The 14,891-nt window shown below is 48.0% G+C and overlaps 1 protein-coding gene across 1 annotated transcript in view; it reads left to right on the top strand.

The window, feature by feature from the left end:
- The window catches only part of THRA (thyroid hormone receptor alpha), a 117,614-nt gene extending 104,966 nt beyond the window's left edge, over positions 1-12,648 (top strand). The window contains exons 6-9 of the mRNA XM_060281498.2: positions 121-326; positions 4,929-5,075; positions 6,212-6,470; positions 9,237-12,648. Of these exons, the coding sequence (XP_060137481.1) occupies positions 121-326; positions 4,929-5,075; positions 6,212-6,470; positions 9,237-9,487 (863 nt within the window). The 3' untranslated portion in view covers positions 9,488-12,648. The remainder of the gene's footprint in view (positions 1-120; positions 327-4,928; positions 5,076-6,211; positions 6,471-9,236) is intronic.
- Positions 12,649-14,891: the final 2,243 nt, after the last annotated feature.

Below are 14,891 nucleotides of genomic sequence, written 5' to 3'. Positions count from 1 at the left end.
GGCCATTCAGCGCATTGCTTAGTGGGCTGCAGGATGCAACGGGCGCCTCACAGAGTTCTGATTGGCTGTGTGTGAGGCCCCACTGCCCACTCATGCCTCTCCATTCTTCGCGCCCCCTAGTGGTGCTGGATGACTCCAAGAGGGTAGCCAAGCGGAAGCTGATTGAAGAAAATCGGGAGAGGCGGCGCAAGGAAGAGATGATGAAATCCCTTCAGCACAGGCCGGAGCCAACCACGGAGGAGTGGGAGCTGATCCACATCGCCACGGAGGCACATCGCAGCACCAACGCCCAAGGCAGCCACTGGAAGCAGAAGCGGAAATTCCTGGTAAATGGTGGAGGCGGGTGTGGCAGGCAGAGTCTTAACCAGAGGTTGCATGTATTTGTCAGAATTGATCTGGTGCAGGATCCCACACGATCTCTGCTTCTTATTCCTTGCTTTCTTTTTGGATTAACATTTCCTGGCTCTTCTTCCCCGGTTTCTGAGTGTCCATCTCTTTCCCCCAATCTTTGCGTGCTTGCTCACAGACATTTTGAAATCCTGGCAGAATAAAGGGTGCCAAATGAGCAGATAACAACAGGTATATCTTGTTTTGCATCAGGGCTGGGTTACGTGTCTGTGTGTGGCATGCAAAGTCCACGTAGCTTTGCTTAACACTTTACTTTGTGTTTTTGTTCTTATTCTACCATGCGTGAGCTAGGTTCTATAGAGAACAGGAAGTGACATGGTTACTACCTAGGGAGCTAGCCATGCATACGGGCCACTTCTCCTGCATGTCTTCCTAATCCTGTGGAAACAAACACACAATATTGTGGTACGCGAATGGTTTAGCACAAGCTGGAAGCACACATCTGGCCCAAGGTATGCTCATGTTCTACCTGGCTTGTTATTTGCTACAGTGGCATACTTTGCATATAACGCTAAACCATGGTTTTGTGCTTAATGAGGAACCTGCAGCTTTCCCTGCTTTGGCTATGCTGCTGCCATGCTACTGGGACCAAGCCATGGTTTGAGTTCGTATTACATCCGAACCCAGGCTTATGGTTTGTCTCGCTCCCGACAAACCACAAGCTTCGCAAGCCTGGGTTTGGCCATAACACTATAACCAAAGTCAATATGTTCTTGAGAAAACACCAACTTGCATGCAGTCTTCCAGGTTAAAAAATTATTACTATTACTGTTATTAGGTATTGCCTGTACCCCCACCCATCTGGCTGGGTTGCCCCAGCCACTTTGAGCAGCTTCCAGCAGAATATAAAGAACACACGCTACACACTCCTTCGTACCTAAAATAATACAGTGGTACCTCGACTTACGAAGGCGATCCGTTCCACGGTGCTCTTCGGAAGTCAAAGCGTCCATTTTGCGCATGTGTCCATTTTGCGCTCTACACATACGCAGACCGTGCGCACGGCGAAAATACTTCCGGGTTAACGGACTTCGGAAGTTGAAACCTTCAGAAGTCGAAGCATTCGTAAGTCGAGGTACCACTGTAATAATAAATCCCTGTGCATAGAGATCTAGCATGCCAGGAACAAGGGTCTAGCCTGGCCTTTTCTTACATGCTTACAAAAATAAATGAATGCTGGATCATTCAACTGTGTGGTCTCCTATTAATAGGACAGAGAAGCAGGTTTCCCTCTTCCTATTATTATTATTATTATTATTATTATTATTATTATTATTATTATTTCAACTAGGCCTTATTCACAACTGAATTTTGCTATCATAATCCTCCCCTTCCTTTTTTTAAAAAACCACACTTTGATTAACATTCAATAGGATCACAAGAGCCAGACAGTGGCATTTTTCCTATGAAGCACCAGTTCATCACCCCAGATTATTATTTTTGTTTAAAACACAGTTTTACGGTGCAACCCTAGGCATGTCTGTTCATACATAAGCCCCCCTCCTAAGAGGCTGTCTTCTAAGAGAGATGGTACAGAATTGCAGTAATAAATGTATTTTGAACTTTTCTTTTTACTTTCAAACCTCTTTTTAAATGGTTTAATATAGCCTATGTTTTTATTTGAGCTAATTTTTTGGTGGCTAGGGTTATTGCCCTTCAGCAAGCAGGCTGTTTAAGCAAAACACACACACACACACACACAATACATGTGCAAATATACAGTTGCACCTCAGCTCCCAAACGCCTTGGGAGTTGAACGTTCCAGCTATCGAATGATCAAAAATCTGAAGTGAGTGTTCCGGTTTTGGAACGTTCTCTTGGAAGCCAAACGTCCAACGGGGCATCTGCGGCTTCCAGTTGGCTGCAGGAGCTTCCTGCACCCAATCAGAAGCCGTGCTTTGGAAGTCGAACGTTTTAGAAGTCGAACGGACTTCCGGAACCGATTGTGTTCTACTTCCAAGGTACAACTGTATATCTGTAGTATAAAACCATACACGGTGGTGCACACTCCAGCCAAATTTCCGATAAACAATTTTGAAGCCACTTCTATTTCAGAAGGATATATGTAAGCATGTGCTAAACCCTCTAATTGAAAATGATTGGATTTAAAACTGCTTAACATTGGTGGTGCCCACGCTGAACAAAACGTATCGGTTTCCTTTTCCAGACTGCTGTATGTGTTAAATTTGACCTTTTTTAAAAAAATGTGGTGGGATTGTAACCCATGCTTAGATTTAGTGCTGGTAGTAAGCTCGGAAGTCAAAACATATGGCAATAAAATCCAAGATCACAATAGTTTTAATTAAATAAAGGTTTCTCCTCCTTCCACAGCTTTAGCAAATGATTCGGGCCCTACAGAGGGACCTTTGAAGGGTTAAGGTGATTGAGCAAAGGGACACAGCTGTGACCTCTCCGCTCCCTCCAAGGGCAGATGGGATGGAAACCCCCCAACCCAGCCCCCTCCCTTGCCCCTTGCCTTATACAAGTAGGGATTGCTGGTGTGGGGTGCCCTCTTCTGGCCACAGTCAGCTAGTGCCAGGGCAGGTCAGGACATAGAGGTCAAGGGAAGTGGGGCTTGAGGGGAGGGGGAGAAAGGAAATCAGAGGCCAGCAGACAGGCCTTCTTCTCCCCACCTAGTCCTCCTTCTCCCCACCACCAAATGCACACAAGGATAGAGGGGATATAGAGAGACATTGGGGGATTGGAGAAATCCCATATTTTGGTACTGAATTGAATGTACAAACATTAGGCAAAATGATACAGTTGTTCAAACTTTTATTTTCTGTTTCTTAATGTTTATTGTTATAATATGTTTGTTATAATGAAAACCAAAAATAATATATATCTCTCTCATACACACACTCCTAAGCTTTGCAATGACAGACAAACACATTCCTAAATTAAGCTGCAGTATTTAAATTCAGGCTGGGCAATGGTCTGGAACGGAGGAAACAAACTAAAAACCTCGTTTAAGTTCTGCAAAGAGAGAAGTGTGATAGATTTCAATGAACCATTTTTACTGGTTTTTTTTTTAAAAAAACACCATAAAAGCTTCCCCAGCCCCCACACGGGTGGGTCACAGGCTCTAGCATGCCCTAAACAATGATTAATGTCCCACATTAAAAATAGGAGGGGTGCCTTGCTCCAGAAAGGGGGTGCGCACAGGGCTGCACCCACTCAGCAGGGGCAGTAGAACTTTAGGTGTCCTATAGGATAATTGGAAGAATCCTCCAGGCCCTTGTGACAACGGGGTCTTAAGGTGCAGGAGCAATTCTGCCTCCTTCCCGACTGCATTCTTTCCCCCCTCGCTGCATATAAGTAAGTGGAGGGTGTGTTCATTTACTTGCATGGACTAGGGTAAATCAGGGAAATATTCATGGGGACAGAACACAATTTGTCTTTGTCCTGCGTAGACCCCCGTTTTCCACTTGAAGAGGAAACACTTTCTCTCTGTCCCCCCCCCCCAGCAGAGAGACAACAGATTGCAAAGCAGGAGAAGCCAAACTGAATTTTAACAATGGAGGAAAGTAGTTTGAGATTGCCTTAAGCTAGAAATTGATTGACCTTTCGCAACTTCCTTTTCTGTGCCAGGCTTCACGTTGAAATAAATGAAAACAAAGCCGCATTATCACCCACAGGACTTCTGAATGCACAAAATACACAACTAGTATGCGTTTCGCTCCAAAATAATCATTTCTGGGTGCGTTTTGGCACTTCTTTTGAGCCAAGAACTGCACCACAAAATCTAGGGAATCTCAGAAACCTTAAGAATCTCTGCATTCTGATCCTCCTCCTCCTCCTGGAAGTGTGAATCACTTAAAAATGAGGGCTGAATGAAATCTTTGAGCTTCCCTACCTTGAACACATGAGGCTGTGGCTTGCTCCAGATCTTGTCAGCACTGTTGACAGAGCCCCAACGTGAAATGTGAACTGGCTCAGTGAGGGACATCAAGGTTATTCACTTTGAAAATGAAGCAGCATCTGGTTGGGAAACTGTGGGGTTTGGTGTGAGATACAGCAGCGAGCTTTTTCGTGCTGGTGGACAGATTTGTAACCCAAAGAAACTTTTCTGGGCACTACACATATACAGTATAATCTAGCACAGCCTGTTATAGAGGATACAATAGAACACTTCTTTCAAATCTAATTTCAGCAGGGCAGGGGACCCTGTGGGTGCCCATGGGTGCCATGTTGATGATGTGGCAAAGCCTACCTTGCAAAGTTTTATGTTGCCAGGGTTGTGTATCCTTCAGAACAGGCACGGACAGTTCAACAAGGGGGGGATTGCCTAATGGTATCGTGTGCCTTAAAAAGAAGGCCGTGTTTCAATGTGTTTTGCCCATTAGTTCCTAGCAAGCTGCACATACAGCACGCATCAACAGAAGATTCAGAACGCATAGTTCTTCCTGTTGCAAAAGTAGAGTCGGATTCTGGTGGTTTTTGAGACTGGAAGGTGGATTTGCTCCAAACTTTTGTTCTGCAGAGTCATGATTCTGCCTCTCTTCTCGCCCCACTCACAGCCCGAAGATATCGGTCAGTCACCTATGGCCTCCATGCCCGATGGGGACAAAGTGGACTTGGAGGCGTTCAGCGAGTTTACGAAGATCATCACCCCCGCCATCACCCGTGTGGTGGATTTTGCCAAAAAACTGCCCATGTTTTCAGAGGTAAGCGAGGTGGGCGGGTGGATTCCGTCAGAGGGTTGGGGAGAAAGGAATTTGGTGATAATCTCTTGAACGTGCAGAGATCACAGGTCTTCCCCTTACACTGATTAGTAAGGGGAAAGCCACAGGTATGGAGCCATCTTCTTGCTTCCTCCCACCATAACAATCTGGTTTGCCATCAGAAGGAAATATTAAGGGACAGGTAGAGAGGTATGATGGAGTTTGTCCAATCAGGCTGAGGTGCTGATGAAGGATAGGCCCGAGCCAAAAATGACAGACAATTTTCACAACCGCCTCTGCCAGTGTCATAAAGTGCTCTGTTCTTTCATCAACCTTTCGTAAATCAAAACAAAAAGGAAGAGTGTTGGTTCGGAATGCATTGCCTTGGAATGGGCTTCCTGATAGGCTAGGATCACCCAAGTGACTAGTCCAGGTACTCTGAAACAGCTTGATTTGGTCTCAGTAATGTAAGCCGAGCATGTAGCAAAATCAGATTGGTTGTGTAGCATCATGATGTCATTGTGGCCACTGTGATTCCTGATTAGCTGGGATCACTTGATGAAGGCGAAAACCCTAAAAGGGAAATATGGCTGTAAAGCTGTAATGTATTGGGTGACTAATGGCTGCAAAATGATGAACATTCTCAGAGGTAGGAGTTTGTTTCAAGAAACATTTCAGGATAGCTATGTACATTCCAATTCCCACCCACCCAAACCATGCCTATAATATACCTGTAACTCGGAATACTTCTTCATGCAGCTGATGATACGGACTGTAGCCCACAAAAACTTGTGCCACAGTAAGTGTACTAAGGTGTCACAAGACTCTTCTTCCTTCAAACAAGTGGCTTTTGAAGAGGAGTGTCAAGTTCTTACCCTCTCCCAAGCGATTCCTGATTTCCCGCTGCTCCTCACCCTCATGCCCAGACTCTGGCCTTTCTCCTTCCGCGATCTCTCCTTAGCGCACCCGTTCCTTGTCTCCTCATAAACCCTCCTCGCTTTGCTCCTTTGTTGGGAGCAGTGGAAACATACTAACTCCATGGAGTCCGGAGCAAAGAGTGCAAAGGGCCCTCTTCTCTGCAAAGCCCTAGTAAGCCGAACAGCGGCGAGGCTGACTGCCATCCCTCTCCCTGCCTACAGCTGCCTTGTGAGGACCAGATCATCCTTCTGAAGGGCTGCTGCATGGAGATCATGTCGCTGCGGGCGGCTGTACGCTATGACCCCGAGAGCGAGACGCTGACGCTAAGCGGCGAGATGGCCGTCAAGCGGGAGCAGCTGAAGAACGGCGGCCTGGGCGTGGTGTCGGACGCCATCTTTGATCTGGGCAAGTCCCTCTCTGCCTTCAACCTGGACGACACCGAAGTGGCGCTGCTCCAGGCTGTGCTGCTTATGTCCTCAGGTACAGGATTTGGGATATATGCTTCCCCCCTCCAACCTTGGGTGCATACGCCTCCCTCTCTGGATATAGGAAGCTGCCTCATACTGAGTCTGGCCATGGATCTGACCAGCTCAGCACTTTCTATGCCACTGGAGTGCAGCCTCCCCATTTGCCCATAGCACCCCCAGCCTGCTCACTCTCAGCCATCAGACTGGGGTGAGGGGTGGGAGACTTTTCTTGGAGCCAATCAGAGGCTTTTTTCAAGCCTAAGTTTGGCGGGTTTGTTGGAGGGGGTCACAATTGGGGTGGGAGGAATGAATCCTTCACATATGCTGCAGCAGTGTCAAAAATAAAGAATATCGGCTTTTTAAGAAAGCCCTTTCAACCACTCCAATTGAAGGGTTTGGGTTTTTTTAAGCCAAATTGCTACACTGGGCTTGGAGGGATTGGAGCTGGTCGCAGCTGGAGAGGGAAGGGTTAATGCCTTCCTTGTGCCATGTGACCCACTGAACACTGCCCCCTGCTGCCCTTAAACTTGGGGAAAACCCTTACAATCTGCTCCAATAGTAGGTTTCCTCCAATCTTAATTGCAGCACATGGTGCTGTTTGTGTGAGTGCAGAAGGGGAAGGAAGGGTTAATCTTCCCTTCTGCAGTGGCAGTCTCCATGAAGATCTGGCAATGAGGCTTGGGGAAAAGTTGAAATGCTTCCCCCCACCCCCACCCCAAGACTAACTGCTGTCTGGGGGGGGGGAGAGTGAAAATCTGCAGGCGACTGTGTGTGTTGCATGAATGGATATGAAGTGGTGAGCATGCCTGCTTTGCCAAAACCTCCTTTTTTCCTTGATCACACCTGCTGCTTAACTAGAAGGTTGGTCCAGTAGGAATCTGGGCTTCTGCCCCAGGAGGGTTCCCCACTTCTTGTCTGTGTTGACTCGCAGCAGCTGTGCAGGGTTTTGGACAGGCATCTGCCTAGAAATGCTGGGGATTAAACCCCAAGGCCTTTTTGCATGCAGAACATATCCTCTACCTCTGTCTGAGCCCTTCCCTTAAAAGGCCTTGGGGCCCACCAATGAACATAGATGCGGGTGATGCTGTGGTCTAAACCACAGAGCCTAGGCCTAGGGCTTGCCGATCAGAAGGTCAGCGGTTCGAATCCCCGCGACGGGGTGAGCTCCCGTTGCTCAGTCCCAGCTCCTGCCAACCTAGCAGTTCGAAAGCACGTCAAAGTGCAAGTAAATAAATAGGTACTGCTCCTGCCGAAAGGTAAACAGCGTTTCCGTGCACTGATCTGGTTCGCCAGAAGCGGCTTAGTCATGCTGACCACATGACCCAGAAGCTGTCCCTTGGCCAATAAAGCGAGATGAGTGCCGCAACCCCAGAGTCGTCTGCGACTGGACTTAACGGTCAGGGGTCCCTTTACCTTTACCTTTATGAACATAGGTGCCTGAGCCACAATTGCAGGGCATATGCGGTGTTTTGAGTGGCGTGTATTTGGGTATTGGGCAGGTCAGTGCAGGCATGGAGGGACAAGGAAAGGGGTGATATTGTAGAGCAGGCACCCCCAAACTGCGGCCCTCCCATGATCCCTAGCTAACAGGACCAATGGTCGGGGAAGATGGGAATTGTAGTCCAAAACATCTGGAGGGCCGAAGTTTGGGGATGCCTGTTGTAGAGAATATGATAACCACTCAATGGGAGGAGCATAATTAATTGCGTCATTTATTGCAGGTGGGGTCATTTATTGCAGGTGGGGTGCACTGAGCGCCCAGCTTGAATGTAGGGTTGCAGTTGGTGGGACGGTCTCATTTCACTTTTACCATATTTTTCCGTGTATAAGACGCCCCCATGTATAAGACACCCCCTACTTTTGGAGACCCCAAATTTAGAAAATGGGCATATGCACTATCCATGTATAAGACGCCCCCAGATTTTCAACCTGATTTTAAAGTTTAAAAGCCTAGTCTTATACATGGAAAAGTACGGTAATTTGTATACCGCCTTTCTATATTACTATACACAAGGCAGTTTGCAGGAACAAATAATATAACAGAGAATGCACACCTTATAATGATCTGATCCAATACACAAAATCATAATAAAACATAACTTTAAAATGGAACAACTTCTATCAAATAATAAAGTAATACTCGGTGATCTATTAGAACAGTAAAATTAACTCTCGAAACATCAGCAAATAATAATATAAACAGAAATTCACTCTTGACAATTGCAGTTTATAACTACAAACTATGATCCATAAAAATAACTGCAAGTCACAGTGCCTAAAATACCACAAGGCGTACAAAACAATGTAAAAGGGTGAAACTAAGAACCAAAGGCACCCGATTGGCTTCCTTGGACTTGCGTTCCTAACCTGAGCTTTGGCTGGAGGAGCTGGCTGTTGAGTCGGCTGTAAGCAGCCACACTGGAATCCAGAGCCAGGGTGGAAATTTCCAGCTCAGGGCCATCCAGCTGAATGCTGGAAGATTCGGGCCAGGCAGAAAGCAAGCACACAGCGCGCAGTAAAATTGTGGAGCTTATGACCCTAAGGTGGCATGACAGCCAGCATCTCAAAGGTCTTTAGCCAGGGGGTGATATTCGTGGAGGACAAGCCGACAGGCGCTGGGAATCCCAAGTGGGAGGAGGCTGCTGCCAGAGCTCTGCTTGTGTGCTTCCCATCAACATCTTGGGAGCCACTGCGGGGAAGTGGGAGGCTGAGCTAGGCAGGGCTTGGGCCTGGCACTGCGGGCACCCTTCTCACGCCCTCTCTGTTCCCCCCTTTGCAGACCGCAGCGGGCTGATCTGCGTCGACAAGATTGAGAAATGCCAAGAGACATACCTGCTGGCATTTGAACACTACATCAACTATCGCAAACACAACATTCCCCACTTCTGGCCCAAGCTCCTCATGAAGGTGACCGACCTGCGCATGATCGGAGCTTGCCACGCGAGCCGCTTCCTGCACATGAAGGTGGAATGCCCCACGGAGCTCTTCCCCCCGCTCTTCCTCGAGGTCTTCGAGGATCAGGAAGTCTAAGGCGGGGGAGGGGGGCAGACAGGGTGGCGTGGGAGAATTGGGGAGATGGGGCAGTTTGGGACTGGGGCGATGTCTGGACTTCTGGGCCGCGGGGCCTCCCCCCCCCCCCAACCTCATCACCTCGGACACAACAGATTTTCTCTTTTTTTTGTTCTGTTTTGTTGTTTTCTTTTTTTGTTTTGTTTTTTCTAAATATTGCACGTCAGCGTCAATGAATCACATGGAAGGGGAGGGCAAGGCATCGTTGATGAGGGTCGGGCCACCAAAAAAAAGGTCGAAACTATACAAAAACAACAACCTTCGTTATGCGGTAGACTTGTGCAGCAGCCAATACTTTTTTTTTTGTCTAGGCAGACAAACACAAAAAATTAAGTGGGCAATATGTTTCTCACTCACCCCCTGTTTATCTTTCTTCCTCCAATACCCTTTTCTCCCAAAGCTGTCTTTCCAGGGTGAGACACCTGTCTTAAATTTTTTGACACAATGCTAAGGAAATTAATCCATATTTTACTCCCTCCCCCAATAAAACCCCACCTCTTTGCCTTTCTCCTCATTCAGTAGTAGTTCCCCCACCCCTGACAGCACTGGAACGAGTCAGCACCTCTTCTTTTGCCCTGATCAAACCTCTCTCGTTTAAACGGACTTGATTACCAATATATATAAATATATATATGTTTCTTTTGCACATAACAGTCCCAGGAAACGTCAGAGTGTGTTTGGTTGTTATATTCTTGTGTTTTTTCTCTCCTTTTTTTTTCTTTTAGAACTCTTAGCATTTAGTTACCCTCCCCAGGAGGCTAAAATATAAAATGCACTTTTTTGTAAAAGAAATAAGATTTTTTTTAATAAATAAAAAAAAGTTAAGAAAAGGAGCCGAAAGAGAGAGAGAGAGTGAGAGAGAGAGAGAAATCCTATTAAATTATTGGAGGTCGGGTGGGGAGGGGACATTGCTGCAGGTGGTTTGGCAAAACACAGGCGATTAAGGAAAGGAAAGAAAGAAACCCCAAATTGAGGCTTAAGGTCCGCACGGGAAGGACAAATGCACTTTGGAAACAGGCAAAGGCTCCCCTTCTCCACTCCTCCCCCTAGTGGGAAAAACAGGTGATTGAATAAGAGATCTACTATATTTTGCTTCGAATCGCACTGCAGGGCTGAACCAAAGAGGTGCCTACTTTGCGTTCCAGTGCTGAGGGGGGTCCAGGATACACCTCTGCCTTCCTCCCTGCCCCTGAAACCCACCCACCCCCATCCCGCCCCAGGCTTCAGCCAATCTACCTCCATGTTGGGCAAGGTGGGCTGGTCTAACAGGGCCCCGCCCAGTCTTACACTGCCCCTCCCCAAGCTGAAAGTCCGCATGCAACGTTCCCAACGGGCTTCGGAAGGGCCCTTGCTCGTTCTTTTGCACACGCTTTCCCCGCGCCGCATGGCGGTACACTTCTTGCTGCACTATAATAACTTTGCTGCCCTCCCTTACGCGCTCTGCTCTCTGGGGAAGCGGCGAGCCCAGGAGCCCGGCTCCTCAGCCCTCCGAGAGAGCCCAGTAAGGGTTGAGTCCTTTCCCCCCCCTTTCTCTTTATTCGTCGTCTTTTTGGGGGGTGTTTTGTTTTTTTCTTTTGCAAATGGCACTTATCAATACAGGAGAAAGGACGGCATCCCACCCAGACACCTGCAGGCCACCCTAGTAGCATTAAGAGATCAGGAGGGTTCCTAACCGAATGGGGGAAGGTGCCAAGTGTTTGGGGTTTTTTGCCCGCCACTTAAAGATTTTTCCCCACCCCGTGGCGCCCCACGCCCCATACACTCTTCAACCTTCAGCGCTGCTGTAGCACAGGTGAACTCATGGCCAGGGAAGGGTGTCAGGGCTGTGGGGAAAGGCCTTTCGAACTGGCTTCTCCGGGGCAGGGACTAGGGGATAGCACTGCCTGATCTAATCTAGCTTCCCCCCCCCCTTTTCAGAGGGGCATTGGGTCACCCCATCTTCTGGTGCGCTTATACCTCCTAACCACCCAGGGTGGTCGTGCCAGCCGACCCTATGCGCCATGGGCAGAACCAGGCCCCCTTCACATCAGGAGGCAACAACCAGGTGGGAGGAAGCCCAGCTGGAAACCTGGGTGCATTTTGGAAAAAACCCGAATCGGCCAAGCTGGCGCGAGGAATGCAAAAAAAGAGGAACGCCCCAGGTTTCCGGTCTGGGTCTTGCCTCCGTCTGCCATTTTAAGCCTTCTTTCCTCCTCCTCCTCCTCCCTCCTTCATTTTAGCATTCTGCTTCTCTGTTGATTCCTGGTTGTTCGGCGAACGGGCAGGTCCTCTGAAGACTTGGGCAGCAGGTAGTCTCAAGGAGCTTCGCTTTGAGGAGGGAGGACGGAGCCTGGCAGTGATAGGGCCAGGCTTCCCTCCCACTCCCCAAAGCAGACTTGCCAGCCAGTTCCCATTGCCATAGCCCCCCCCCCCCCGGGGCCTTTCACACAGCTCTCCTGCCTCTGGGTTGGCAGGGGGCAAGGGGGCAGCAGTTGGAGCTTTGGGGGCCGGATTCAGCTCTGGAATTTCCCAGTTGCCTGGGAGAAGTGTGGGGTTTTTTGGGGGGGGGAAAGACTACCAGCTTCCCGCTTTCTTCTTCCTGTTTGCTTTCTGCCCTTAATGCAAACCAGACTGTGAGCCCCTTATTTTGGCACTTAATGCTGTTAATGGGTCAGAACTTTTGCCTGAGCCACATATTCTGTGATACATCCATCTCTTTGTAATCTGTCAGCCAATCCTCCCCCTCTCTCTCCCTCCCCCCCTTTTTGCAACTGTAATATTGGGGGAGCGGGGGGAGTGATAATCTTTTTCTTTGTGTTGTTTTTTCCCCCCACTCTCCGCTTCCCTTCCTTTTCTTTCTCTCCTCTGTCACTTGGTTTCCGTTGGAAAAAAGCAAAACCCTTTACCTCTTACCTCATTCAAGACGCCCGCCGTGGGGAACGTTTTTTAACGCGATGGGTTGGGTGCATGTCAGATGTACCGTTTTGAAGGTTCAGGGGCCGGCGCATGGAGAAACACAGCTCCAGTTTAAGCTAATATACAGAAAAAAATATATATATAAGTATGTATAATTTTTTTTTAATTAAGAAGATAAAATCTTTGTACGGGTCTGTTCACATAAAAGAAAGAAAAGAAAAGAAAAATCACGCAAACGAAATTGGGGTTGGAAGAAAAAAAAGTAGTCTTTTTGTTTTGTTTTGTTTTGTTTTAATCACCTATAAAGATGTGGGATATGTTTGGGGGAGGGGAGGTGCGTTGCTGCTGAGCCGATGGTATTGAATAGAGTTTAGAGTTACAGGTTGCCGCCACAGCATGGTTGGTGATCTTAGAGGGCTGCGACTGTGCCATACAGACATAGGGACTTGGCATAGGACACAGGTCATCAGGAGTCCCACTTCTCAGAAAGAAAGCTAATTCCTAGCCGATTACGGCTGCAAAGATAAGCTTGGAAAACCTGGTGAAATATCTCAGAGTGGGGCTAAGTGGAATTTCTCGTGAGGAGGGTAGGAGAGGACAAGGCTCCATTGCAGAAGCGGAATACATTATGCAAAATAAGCACACATAATGCAGTTTTGCTCAATTATTCAGCTTTTCTTAGCACAGCATCCAGCTTTGCTCGATGTGAGATTTAGATGTCCATTTGTTTTAAAAGTGCAGAGTAAACACAGTCCTAGTTGTATTCCCATCAACTGCCCCCCCCCATGGGAATTGCAGCTGTGTCTATTGAAATTGTTTATCTTGGGGGCGTGCAGTTGCCGAATTCTTGGCCCGGAAGATGTGAGTTAATCTGTTGAAATGCAGGGTGGGGGCCCTCTGGTGGTCGGCTTCTTGGGAGTCAAAACATCTCCCAGTCCCTCACAGAGACTGGGACAGTCTTGCCCGAACCACCCACAAAACCTAATGCCCATGCAATAATAATTAGAAAAGTATCCAAAGACGAGGGACTCCACAACCTGGTTAGTCGACTTTTTAGCCTGCCATTTTCTCCTTGTGCTTAAATTGCGACATAAAACTTCCTGTCCCCTGTCTGTGCACATACACAGAACAGCCCTATAAATAGAAGCTTAGATTCCTTCATGCTCAGTCTTGCCTGTCCACAAAAGACACTGAGAAGCAGCCAGCACACATGAATAACTTAACTCTGCCCCTTCTTGCTGCAGACCCAGTAATTCTGCTCCTCCCTGATTTCCGCTCCACTAATTTTTAAAACCTGTTGTGACCCCCAGACAACCAATCCTGCAAGCCTGTTATAAGCAAGCATTACAGAGGTCTTTTCGCACTTAAAACACTTCCCTTCTTGCATTAATACCTGTACCTTGCAATGAGTTTAAGAATGCTCTGTGTGTGTTTGTAGGTGTGTGTGTGCGTGCCTGCCTGCCTGCCTGCCTGTCCATCCCAAAACCTTTATGCAATTAAAGCTGCAGTCCTATGCAATTTACCCAGGATTAAGTCCCACTGAAACCACCTGGACTTTCTGCTTAGTAAACACGCATAGGATTGATCTACTAGGCTCTGATCCTCTCTCAAAGGCTTCGGAGGAAGTCACAGTATCTCGGGAGCTTCTAAACAGGGAACCAAGAATCCATCATATGAACATAGGAAGCTGCCTTATACAAAGTCAGCCCATTGCTCCGTCTAATCCAGGCTTGCCTAGCCTTACTAACGGCAGCCTTCCCTAGGCGTCAAGAGAGGTCTTGCCCAGATTTTGTACCTAGCGAAACACAATGCAGATCTGTGAAGAGTCTCCTAGCAGTTTGGGTCCCCCCCCCCATGAATCAGACTATGACTGGAGCAGCAACAGCAAGGGCGTGGGCCATATTGCCCATCAAAATCCCACCCCATTTCCTTGCCAAAGAAGGGGAAGGGGAAGACTCGTGGTCCTTTAGTTTGATATCCTATTGCTGGAGGCGACAGGGGTTGGACCTCCTTCCTGCAAGGCATACGCTCTGCCCCTGAGCTATCAGCCTTCCTCCATAAGAGAACATTTGGCTGAGTTCCAACCACGCATGCAGCCATACCCACCCACAAATCTCTATACCCAGCTTCCTCTCCCCTTGATATTGCATCCTTTCAAACACTCAAGAATTCCGTGAATGGTTACTCCTTAATCTGCTATCTTCCTGCTATGCAAGAAATCCTTCAGAGGGGCAGAGTTAGAACACTCTGGACTCGCTGCTCCCCACTCTTTTTTTACATCCTGCCTGCCTGTGCATCTTCTGACCACCACCACCCCCAGCCCGTGACACAGTTTTGCATGGGGCTGTCCTCTTTCTCTCACTCTGTCAGAATTCTCCACCAGCAGAAAGGGATGAATGGGATGGCAAGTAAAGCTCTGCTGTCTGGTCATGAATGAGCTGCAACAGCCGTTTCCATTGAACTGGATCTC

The sequence above is a fragment of the Zootoca vivipara genome, chromosome 12 (genome assembly GCF_965207765.1).
Source record: "Zootoca vivipara chromosome 12, rZooViv2.hap1.1, whole genome shotgun sequence".
Lineage (NCBI taxonomy): Eukaryota > Metazoa > Chordata > Lepidosauria > Squamata > Lacertidae > Zootoca > Zootoca vivipara.
The sequence above is the reverse complement of the archived record's forward strand: the minus strand, read 5'-3'. Positions and strand labels throughout refer to the sequence as shown.